The 11,219-nt window shown below is 47.5% G+C and overlaps 1 protein-coding gene across 1 annotated transcript; it reads right to left on the reverse strand.

Annotated features, from left to right (window-relative positions):
- Positions 1–1,997: 1,997 nt before the first annotated feature.
- On the reverse strand, positions 1,998–6,617 carry KLF18 (KLF transcription factor 18). Its single transcript, XM_017975074.5, has 3 exons — positions 6,516–6,617; positions 3,591–6,204; positions 1,998–2,960 (listed from the first exon to the last, which is right to left on the reverse strand). The coding sequence occupies exons 1-3, from the start codon at positions 6,546–6,548 to the stop codon at positions 2,770–2,772; spliced, it is 2,838 nt and encodes a 945-aa protein (XP_017830563.4). The 5' UTR covers positions 6,549–6,617; the 3' UTR covers positions 1,998–2,769.
- Positions 6,618–11,219: the final 4,602 nt, after the last annotated feature.

Consider the following 11,219-nt stretch of genomic DNA (forward strand, 5'->3'; position numbering starts at 1 on the left):
AATTTCTCCATGTTGGTCAGGCTGGTCTTGAACTCCCGACCTCAGGTGATCCACCTGCCTTGGCCTCCCAAAGTGCTAGGATTGCAGGTGTGAGCCAACACACCTGGCTGAGTTTATTATTATATAAGGGTTTAGTGAAATTTGAGGAAATGGTTGGGGTTTTTGGATGGGTTGAGAACACGTTACTATTTTTCATATTTAGGTTAATGGAATAAAAACCCCTTTAGTCTAAAAATTCATGAACCAGCAGAGTAGATCTGGATAATGAGAAACAGCTGTATTGCTTTCTTTTTGTAGTTGTTGTACTTCATGGAAGACTCTAGGGCATCCTCATCTTTCTTTGGTTTCTCACTCCCGCCCCCACCCTGGTGTGTTGACAACGTAGGGAAGTTTTGTTTGGGGTTAGGATGGATTATTTTCATTGGTTTTAGTAATAACATGGATGAAATCTTAGAGATATAATGTGGTGAAAACAAGGGAGTTCCAGAAAACTATATATAGCTTAGTATAATCTTTATGAAGTTCAAAATAAACAACCTATAAATTATCTTTGAATACATGCATTTTTAATAAATGTATCAAAGGAATTTATATATACAAAATTCAAGGTTGTCATTAATTCTAGAAGATAGAAAGATGGGTAAGGGAGCTCATCAGACTTGGTACACAGCCAGGGCACTGGAGTTTTTTGAAAGGAGCTATAGTCAAGGACTTGGCATCCCCACTGTAAGGCAGGTTCACTGTGCACTGGTTATCAGCTTATCTGAGTCCACCGAGATCCAATGATACCCACACACACAGCAAGTTAAATAAAATGGGTTTATTACTAATAGGCAGCAAGGAACAGCAATCAAGGATTCATTGGGAGTTAGTCCCACAAGGCTCAGGAAAGCTGCCCAGGGTGGATGGAGTCTTCACTGCCTGTGCTCCACTTGTACCACAGCTGAAGGACCCCAGCAAGCAGCCTGCCCAGAGTTTTATGCCCTGGGTTTATGTGGGTCATTGAAGGACATTCTGCTTCTGGGGGAACTGGAACAGAGCCCAGGCATTGTCGTCCCAGCACAGTCTACAATTATTCTTGAGGACTCCAAGTGAGAAAGGGGGGCACTGGGTCAATCCAAGGATACTGGAGAACTGTCCTGCACCCACCACCACAGGCCAGCTGTGCTCAGAGGCACAGCTGCCTTTCTAGCTCAAGTGCTTCCATTCAGAGACCTCTTTATTTGGGGTCTTGGCTAAGGCTGTCTGTTCCATCTGCTCTGTAGCCATCAGTAAATAAGGCTTGATCATTCCTTTCCATCTGGTTCATTGTCCTAATTGGCCATCTCAACACCTGATTGCATGACACTGGGTCATGAGCTCTTACAGGTGCTCATTTTTTCTACTTATGACTTAAATATCTTATTCAATATATTTCACATATAATATTATACAATATCTTTATTTTTTGAGACAGGGTTTTGCTCTGTCACCCAGGTTGGAGTGCCCTGGTGCTAATACAGCTCACTGCAACTGCAACTACTGAGCTCAAGTGATCCTCCCAACTCAGCCTCCTGAGTAGCTGGGATTACAGGTGCATACCACCACCTCTGGATAATTTTTTTTTAATTTTATTTATTTTTTGAGATGGAGTCTCACTTTGTCTCCCAGGCTGGAATGCAATGACACAATCTCAGCTCACTCCAACCTCTGCCCCCCGGGCTCAAGCAATTCTCCTGCCTCCGCCTCCCGAGTAGCTGGGATTAAGGTGCATATCACCACCTCTGGATAATTTTTTTTTAATTTTATTTATTTTTTGAGATGGAGTCTCACTTTGTCTCCCAGGCTGGAATGCAATGACACAATCTCAGCTCACTCCAACCTCTGCCCCCCGGGCTCAAGCAATTCTCCTGCCTCCGCCTCCCGAGTAGCTGGGATTAAGGTGCATATCACCACCTCTGGATAATTTTTTTTTAATTTTATTTATTTTTTGAGATGGAGTCTCACTTTGTCTCCCAGGCTGGAATGCAATGACACAATCTCAGCTCACTCCAACCTCTGCCCCCCGGGCTCAAGCAATTCTCCTGCCTCCGCCTCCCGAGTAGCTGGGATTACAGGTGCAGGTGCCCACCACCACGCCTGGTGAATTTTTGTATTTTAGTAGAGACCGGGTTTCACCATCTTGGCCAGACTGGTCTTCAACTTCTGACCTCATGACCCACCTGCCTCGGCCTCTCAAAGTGCTGGGATTACAGGTGTGAACCATCACACCTGACTGAGGTTGAACTTTTGAATAGGCTAAGTACTCACCTAAGTAAAGTCCATTTAACCTGAGACCACTTTACCCTGGATGTGACTGAGTCCCCTCCTTTTTACCTCATGGGAATGAAGCTCCAAAGAAACATGGGCTCAGCTACAGACAAAAAAAGAACGTTCCATTCTTTACCCTCTGAGCTATATACAGTATTATTTATCTATAAAGATACAGTTTTACAATACACATAGAGGTAAATGCAGAGTAAGATCTAGAAGGAGTCACAGCATGTTGACAAAAGCAGTTGCCCTGAGAGAGGGGAATGAATGAAGAGCGCTTCTGGTTTCAAGTTGAAAGTTGTCTGGTGTTTATGTGAAAATGGATACCTATTTTCTTTGTATATTTTAGAAAACTTAGGAATAATGTTGAACACCTACTAGCTACTGGCATCGGGAAACAGGGGAGCTTGTTCAAGGGAAACAATCTCAGTAGGGACAATCTTTCAGCCGTACACATTTCTTCATGGGCTGAAGGGTTCATAATTCTGGGCAAATGTTGTGGACCTTTCCATGTTGCTTCAGGTGATCAGATCGTGCAAAATTCTTGCTGCAAACTGGACACAGGTAGGGCCGTTCCCCAGTGTGCCTTTTCTTGTGTCTGTTGAGCTCATCTGAGCGACCGAATTTCCACGTACATCCCTCCACATCGCATACGAAGGGCTTTTCCCCTGGAACAGAGAGAGACCTGTCATACATCAGGGTGAGGAAGAGCAGGGACATTGAAAGTGAGCAAGAAAAAGTTTTTGAGCAAGTTGAAGTGGGAGAGGGAGAGCCAGAGTAGATGGGAGCCGGGAGGTGAGTGAAGGAGGAGGGGAAAGAGGGCTGCAAAAGCTGGAGAGAGAAGAGGAAAACTGAAGGTGGGAAGAAGAGGAAAGAAAAGGAAGAAGAAAAACAAAACAGGAGAAGAGACAGTTACTGGCGGGCAAGTTAGTAAAGGAAATAAGGAGGATGAGGGAAGTGGGCCTGGGGGCCCTGAGAGGAGGTCTATGAAGTGACGGTCCCAGTAGAAAGTGTCAAGAACATCTATCTGCAAGGGCCCAAAGAAATCCCTCCACTGAGTCCCATCAAACCAGCAGTCAACGCCACTAAAGGCTGCAGCCAGCCTGGCTCTGGTCCAGGACTAGAGCCTGTCCCTAGGACTACTTTATCCACCCTTCTAAAGGTGCCGACCTTTTCTATTACAGAATCTTCTTGAGTCCCTGGGGAAGTGGCAGCAATCTCAAATGCTCCCAGAGCTTTGTAAAGGCACAAATCTGTAGCCACTTGCCCCTCACCCCTGTTCCTGGGCCCTCACTCACCAGTGTGCTTGCGCATGTGGGTTCGGAGGTGGCAAGCCTTTGAATAAGAGTTCTTACAGTCCTTATGTGGGCAGATGAAGGGCTTAGGATTCTTCCAGAACGGGCTGCTCTGGGTCTTCTGCTTTTCTGAGAGTTGTCCTTGAATCAAATGGGAACTTGAAAAGCATAGGAATCCTGGGTATGACAATGAGGACCCATAAAAGCTGTGGTCACCAGTGAGGGTTGTCATATTGCCTGCCTGAAGGGTCAGCATATGGCCCCCATAGAGGGTCAAGTTGTCACTATATATTGCCATGTGGCCTCCATGGAGGGCCTGGTTATCAATGGAGGTCATATTCTGTCCCCCGTAGAGGGCCTGGTTACCAGTGGAGGTCGTCATCTGCCCCCCGTAGAGGGCCTGGTTGCCAGTGGAGGTCGTCATCTGCCCCCCGTAGAGGGCCTGGTTGCCAGTGGAGGTCGTCATCTGCCCCCCGTAGAGGGCCTGGTTGCCAGTGGAGGTCGTCATCTGCCCCCCGTAGAGGGCCTGGTTGCCAGTGGAGGTCGTCATCTGCCCCCCGTAGAGGGCCTGGTTGCCAGTGGAGGTCGTCATCTGCCCCCCGTAGAGGGCCTGGTTGCCAGTGGAGGTCGTCATCTGCCCCCCGTAGAGGGCCTGGTTGCCAGTGGAGGTCGTCATCTGCCCCCCGTAGAGGGCCTGGTTGCCAGTGGAGGTCGTCATCTGCCCCCCGTAGAGGGCCTGGTTGCCAGTGGAGGTCGTCATCTGCCCCCCGTAGAGGGCCTGGTTGCCAGTGGAGGTCGTCATCTGCCCCCCGTAGAGGGCCTGGTTGCCAGTGGAGGTCGTCATCTGCCCCCCGTAGAGGGCCTGGTTGCCAGTGGAGGTCGTCATCTGCCCCCCGTAGAGGGCCTGGTTGCCAGTGGAGGTCGTCATCTGCCCCCCGTAGAGGGCCTGGTTGCCAGTGGAGGTCGTCATCTGCCCCCCGTAGAGGGCCTGGTTGCCAGTGGAGGTCGTCATCTGCCCCCCGTAGAGGGCCTGGTTGCCAGTGGAGGTCGTCATCTGCCCCCCGTAGAGGGCCTGGTTGCCAGTGGAGGTCGTCATCTGCCCCCCGTAGAGGGCCTGGTTGCCAGTGGAGGTCGTCATCTGCCCCCCGTAGAGGGCCTGGTTGCCAGTGGAGGTCGTCATCTGCCCCCCGTAGAGGGCCTGGTTGCCAGTGGAGGTCATCTGTCCCCCGTAGAGGGCCTGGTTGCCAGTGGAGGTCGTCATCTGCCCTCCGTAGAGGGCCTGGTTGCCAGTGGAGGTCGTCATCTGCCCCCCGTAGAGGGCCTGGTTGCCAGTGGAGGTCATCTGTCCCCCGTAGAGGGCCTGGTTACCAGTGGAGGTCGTCATCTGTCCCCCGCAGAGGGCCTGGTTACCAGTGGAGGTCGTCATCTGCCCCCCGCAGAGGGCCTGGTTACCAGTGGACGTCGTCATCTGTTCCCCGTAGAGGGCCTGGTTACCAGTGGGCGTCGTCATCTGTTCCCCGTAGAGGGCCTGGTTACCAGTGGAGGTCGTCATCTGCCCCCCGTAGAGGGCCTGATTACCAGTGGACGTTGTCATCTGTTCCCCGAAGAGGGCCTGGTTACCAGTGCAGGTGGTCATCTGCCCCCCATAGAGGATCTGGTTATCAGTAGAGGTCATGGTCTGCTCCCCACAGAGGGTCTGGTTATCAGTGGAAGTCGTTGTCGGCTCCCCAAAGAGGGCCTGGTTATCAGTAGAGGTCATTGTCTGCTCCCCACAGAGGGCCTGGTTACCAGTGGAGGTCGTCACCTGCCCCTGGTAGAGGGCCTGTCTAGGAGTGGAGGTTGTTGTTTGCTCCCCACAGAGGGTCTGGTTATCAATGGAAGTCATCATTTGCCCTCCATACAGGTCTAGGCTGGTTATCATCTGGCCCTCAGAGAGGGCCCTGTCACCGCTAGAAGTCACTGTATGACCATCAGTGAGGGTCTGGTCACTACTGAAGGTCATCTGGTCCCTATAGAGAGTCTGGTTATCACTGAGGGTCTTCATTTGATCTCCACGCAGGGCCTGTGTCTGACTCTCACTGAGGGTCTGGTCACTGCTTAGGATCTTCAGCTGGCTACCTTCACTGGAGATTGCCATGTTGCTTGCAGTGACGGTTGTCTTCTGGCAATCAGTGAGTGATGTCTTTGGGGTGTCAGTAACATCTGTCATCTGGGAACCGGCTGTGTGTTTTATCTGATCAAAGGAGGTCACTTTCTGGCCCATGGAAGAAGTCTCACTTAGGCCTTCAAGGGCCGTATCAAGGGCTTTAAGAAAGTGCACTGTTAAGTCCTGGGTGGGAACTGTCCCAGGGATGTTAGTGCATGCAGAAGTCATCTTTGTGAGCTCCAAGGGAGGCATGGTCTTGCTCTGAGTTGACTCGTGTCGGCTCTCCTCAGCATGGGCGGGCAGAGGCATACAGCACTGTGGTTCTGGTGCATCTGGGGTTTCTGCCTGTTTTGTATGTTGCTCAGAGAGATGCTGGAAAAAATTCTTAATTTCCTCAATTGCCTGGAGGAGACTGGAATCCATCTCTTTGCTGTTGGCTGATGACTGAACTATATCTTTAGTTATGGGGTCCTGCAAAAAAGTTAATAGGTCAGGGGTTCATCCCAGCTCAAATTCCAATCCTCACATACCCTCCTTCTCCATCCCTGTTGACCCTATCCTAATCCAGCCCACCATCATCTGTTGCCCAGAAGCCTGTAATTGCCTCTCAACTGACTCTAGAGTTAGCTTCATCCAGTGTACCCTCCACACACAGTAACATTTTAAAAGCGCAAACGTATTTCTCAGGTGTAAACTTATACTAAGCTACTCCTATCTATCAATGGAGGTGAGAGTTTAGATGAACGTCGTGAATGTCCCATCATCCTCTGAAGAGATCTTACCCCAGAGAATTCCAAAGTCTTCTCTCCAGACATCTTATTGGAGATTCAGCTAACTGATTAAATTTTCAAATAAATGCTCTCATTTCATTTCCACCGTGACCCTAGAAAATAAGAGTAATGGTTAATCCCATTTTAAAGAAAATAGAAGTCCAGGGAGGTGAACTGACTTGGTCTAGGCAGAAGACTCTTAACTTGTACCGGACCTATCTGGCTCTGGGTCCTCACAGTCCCCTGGATAAATGGGGACATTTCTTGCAGAGATCTACCTGGGGGCACCCAGTGATTCTGGCCTCCTGAGAACCATCCTGGAAACCACCAGCTTCCAGGAACCATTCTGCTGTGGACTGAATGTGTCTCTCCAAATTTCATATGTTAAAACCGAATTTCCAGTGTGATTGGATTAGAAGGTGGGACCTTTGGAAGATGATTAGGTCGTGGAGACAGAGCCTTCGAGAATGAGATGAGTGTTCTAAGGGGCTGAGGGGCAGAGTTCTTTACTTCTACCAGGTGAGGACACAGCTAAAAGGTGCCAGCTATGAACCAGAAAGCATGCCCTTACCAGACCGTGAATCTACTAGGCCTGGACAGAACAGATTAAGACACATTCCAAGAAGCAGTTTCTTGGAGACAGAGGCCTAACCGTGCATATGGACAAGGTTTATATTTCTGTTCAAAGTGGCCATCCATACTTCTAGGCTTCCTATGTCTCTGATAACAAGTTTGTTTGTTTATTTATTATTTTCTCTGCCCCATATGATCTACAGGAAAAGCGTCAAGTTTATAACGAGCTCCCCAAAGCCACCATCTGGGTAGCCTCACCTCTTTTTCATCCCAGGTGCCTCTTCCCTGCTTTTGTCCTGCTCTAGCCAGATCAGTCCACTCAGTTTTGCCATGTCCCTATCCAATCTATTGCTCAGTCTGCCCTGCCCAGCCAAGGTATCTTATCTAATATGTTCTCCTTTCCTATCTCTGCGATCAAAGCCTGGTCCCTCCTGCCTTGTCCTGACTCTCAGAATAGAGCGATACCGCAATTTACACATATTCAAAATGTGTGACTGGACTGCCATTGAATGTGGTGGATTGAGGAGACCTTGAAGTCCTTCCCTTCTATGTCAAATCATAGAAATGATAGATGGCTTTAAATATATATGTATACATAAAGAGAACAATTTTAAAAACCCAAAATTATATATATATGATATCATATATATGATATAATATTAATATAAATATAACATATAGAATATATATTTCTAGTCATAAATATATATATTTATATATATGTTATATATATATTATATATATTTATTTATGACTGGAAATAAGTGGAATTTCCCAAGAACTAGAAGGAGGCACCCTTAGAAGAAGGGAGATGATTAAAACCACAGTGGAAGCTAGGCAATATAGCAAGACCCCCTCCTCTCTAAAAAACAAAAACAAAAACTTTTTCTTTAAAAATCAGCCTCTAATAGCATCTTACTCTTACACTTTGTTTCCCACCATTCCAGCCCTTGTAACGGCTTAACTCCTCTGAACCCCTTCTCTCCAGCACTGGACTACAAACTCCTCTGAGCAGAACTGTATTTCATCCTGAGCAAGGCCTGATGGATCCCACTGGGAACCTCGGAAAACAGGAACCCAGTAAAGGACTGAGTCCCACTCCATCTGCTCTAGGTCTGCTTCTGGTCCCTAAAGCTTCCGGCCTTCGGAAAAACAGACAGATTTCACCCCCAGTTTAAGGAATTATGAAAACGATAGTCCCCTCGCCTGGGCATGGTGGCTCAGGCCTGTAATGTCAGCACTTTTGGAGGCCGAGGCAGGCAGATCACTTGAGATTAGGAGTTTGAGACCAGTCTAGCCAAAATGGTGAAACCCTGTCTCTACTAAAAATAAAAACAACAACAAAACTAGTTGGCGTGGTGGTGCACGTTTGTAGTCTAAGCTACTGGGGAGGCTGAGGCACGAGAATTGCTTGAATCTGGGAGGTGGAGGTTGCAGTGCGCCAAGATCATGCCACTGCACTCCAACCTGGGAAACAGAGCAAGACTCTGACTCAAAAAACAAAACAACAACAAGAAAACCAAAAAAACCCTGATAGTCCTGCCCACGGACTATGCCTCCTTCTCTTGACCTCTAATAATTCAACTCAACCAACTCAGTCCCGGATGACTTATGGGCATAGCTTTGTATACTTCCATGAGACTTTGACCAGACCACGATCTCGTCCTGGGCTCCTGCCAATGTGACAGAAAGACCTTCGGGTGCCCTTGAGAGACCCCCTAGGAATCACAGCCACAGCCTCCTCTGCAGACCCCTCGTCTGTCTGGTGAAAGGCAAGCCCTGCGCAGGGCAGGCTCGTGGAGGTAAAAATGGTCCTCAATAAATGAACCGTTTTAGATGCCGGTCTGTCCTCCCCTATTAGTGGGCTCCCGTGCTAGCATTCTGGACTCCTAAATCTTTGAGTTTCAGACCCACCATCCCATGAGACTGACCCTTGCCCTTGCATTTGGAGGCACAGACTCACCAGAAACTGATCCGTATTGCAGACCGGGCATTTCTCTACTAGCAGACGGAGAGGAGCCCAGTCTGAAGCTGCTGGGCGCCTTCTGGGGCCTGGGCTTTTATATATGCGTCCCTGGTCAGCCACACCCCTTCGGGGCGGAGTCCAGGGCACCGGCGACCTACCGCCTGTATAGACTGAGTGATTGAGTGACCTACTAAGGGCCTCCGGACATTAATGCAATCACTTCCCCTGTTCTCACTGTGCAGGGAAGCAATGGACATTAATTAGCGAATTTTACCCTCATCAGTATTAGGAAGTGGATTTTATCATTGTTACCATGTAAAGCGAAAACTGAGACTCAGAGATATTAAATATTTGCAGGAGGTCACAGAATCAAATACAGAGACTAGATTTGAACTCAAGCGGTTTTGCTCTTATGATCTGAGTCCTTAAACACACTAGAGGCCTCAGATTCAATCAGCTTATGCAGACTCCACCTCTTCGGCAGCTGTACATTTAATCAAATTAATTCTACTGTGAAATCCTGATAATTCCATCAGTTTATCCTGGAAATGATCAAGGCATATATATTTTTTTCCCTGTGGTTTTACTTATTACTTATTTATTTTGTCTTGATAATTCCATCAGAATACCCTAGAAATGATCGCGGTACTTTTTTCTTCTTTTCTTTCTCTCTCTCTTTCTCTTTTTTTCTTTTTTTTTTCTCTCTCTTTTTCTTTTTGGCTGTGGTTTTTACCTACTTATTTTTTTTTTCTTACTTATTTTTTAATTTAATCTTGCCATCTATTTATTTTTGAGACAGGGTCTTACTCTGTTGCCCAAGCTAGAGTGCAGTGGTGTAATTACGTCTCACAGCGGCTTTTTTTTTGAGATGGAGTTTTGCTCTTGTTGCCCAGGCTGGAGTCCAATGGTGTGATCTTGGCTCACTGCAACCTCTACCTCCCAGGTTCAAGCGATTCTTGTTCCTCAGCCTCCTGAGTAGCTGGGATTACAGGCATGTGCTACCACACCTGACTAATTTTGTATTTTTAGTAAAGATGGGGTTTCATCATGTTGGTCAGGCTGGTCTTGAGCTCCTGACCTTAAGTGCTTCGCCTGTCACCTTGGCCTCCCAAAGTGCTGGGATTACAGGCGTGAATCAGCGCGCCTGGCACTGTGGCTAATTTTTAAATTATTTGTAGAGACGGAGTCTCATCGTGTTACCCAGGCTGGTCTCAAACTCCTGGACTCAAATTGTCCTCCCACCTCAGCCTTCTAAAGAGGAAAGACTATAGCCATGAGCTACCATGCCCAGCCTTCATTTTGAATGTAAAAAAATGGATAATTTCATGTTATATACAGAGCAAGTCCATCCACTCATTGTTGGTAAAATTTTAGAAATATTTTCCATATAAATGTAGTTTTTCATTGGGAATGATTTTTTTGGAGGCAGAGTCTCGGTCTGTCGCCCAGGCTGCAGTGCAATGGCTCAATCTTGGCTCACTGCAACCTCTGCTTCCCAGGCTCAAACTATTCTCCTGCCTCAGCCTTCTGAGTAGCTGGGATTACAGGCGTATGCCACCACGCCCAGCTCATTTTGTTGTATTTTTAGTAGAGACGGGGTTTCACCATGTTGCCCAAGCTGGTCTCAAACTCCTGAGCTCAGGCAATTCACTCACCTTGGCCTCCCAAAGTGCTGGGATTACAGGTGTGAGCCACTGCACCCAGCCAGGAACAAATATTACAGCATGATTTCCACAGGTACAGTGTTCCCATCCTCACCCTCATTCTTACTAATTCTGAGAAATTCTAAAAATACAGAAAAGTATAAAAAATAAGAATTAGAGATCCATATATCACAATCCAGAATTAATCAGTATCTTCATATATTTTCTTGCAGTCTTTTTTAAGAGAAGGTGTTTACATACAAAGCTGACGTTCCACTCTCTTCCCTTCTTCACTCTTCACAGGTGACCACTAGCAAGTGTCTGGGGTATATTCTTCCAAACCATTTCAGAAACTTTTACATACACACGTTCCATTACTAGTGTATAGTACTGAATTTTGTGAGGGAACTTTTAATCCAAATTTACAAGAAGTGGCTGGACATGGTGACTCACACCTATAACCCTACCCCTTTGATAGGCTGAGGCAGGAGAATTGCTTGAGCCCGGGAGTTCCAGACCAGCCTGGGTAATGTA

Source organism: Callithrix jacchus, chromosome 7 (genome assembly GCF_049354715.1).
Source record: "Callithrix jacchus isolate 240 chromosome 7, calJac240_pri, whole genome shotgun sequence".
Classification (NCBI taxonomy): Eukaryota; Metazoa; Chordata; class Mammalia; order Primates; family Cebidae; genus Callithrix; species Callithrix jacchus.

Bases quoted from the DNA above. Each gene is read 5' to 3' on its own strand.
- KLF18 (XM_017975074.5), bottom strand. From the start codon at position 6,548: ATGTCTGGAGAGAAGACTTTGGAATTCTCTGGG. The intron at 6,205-6,515 runs GTAAGATCTCTT...ACTTTTTTGCAG, and splicing joins AGACTTTGGAATTCTCTGGG to GACCCCATAACTAAAGATAT. The intron at 2,961-3,590 runs GTGAGTGAGGGC...TCTCTGTTCCAG, and splicing joins CCACATGCGCAAGCACACTG to GGGAAAAGCCCTTCGTATGC.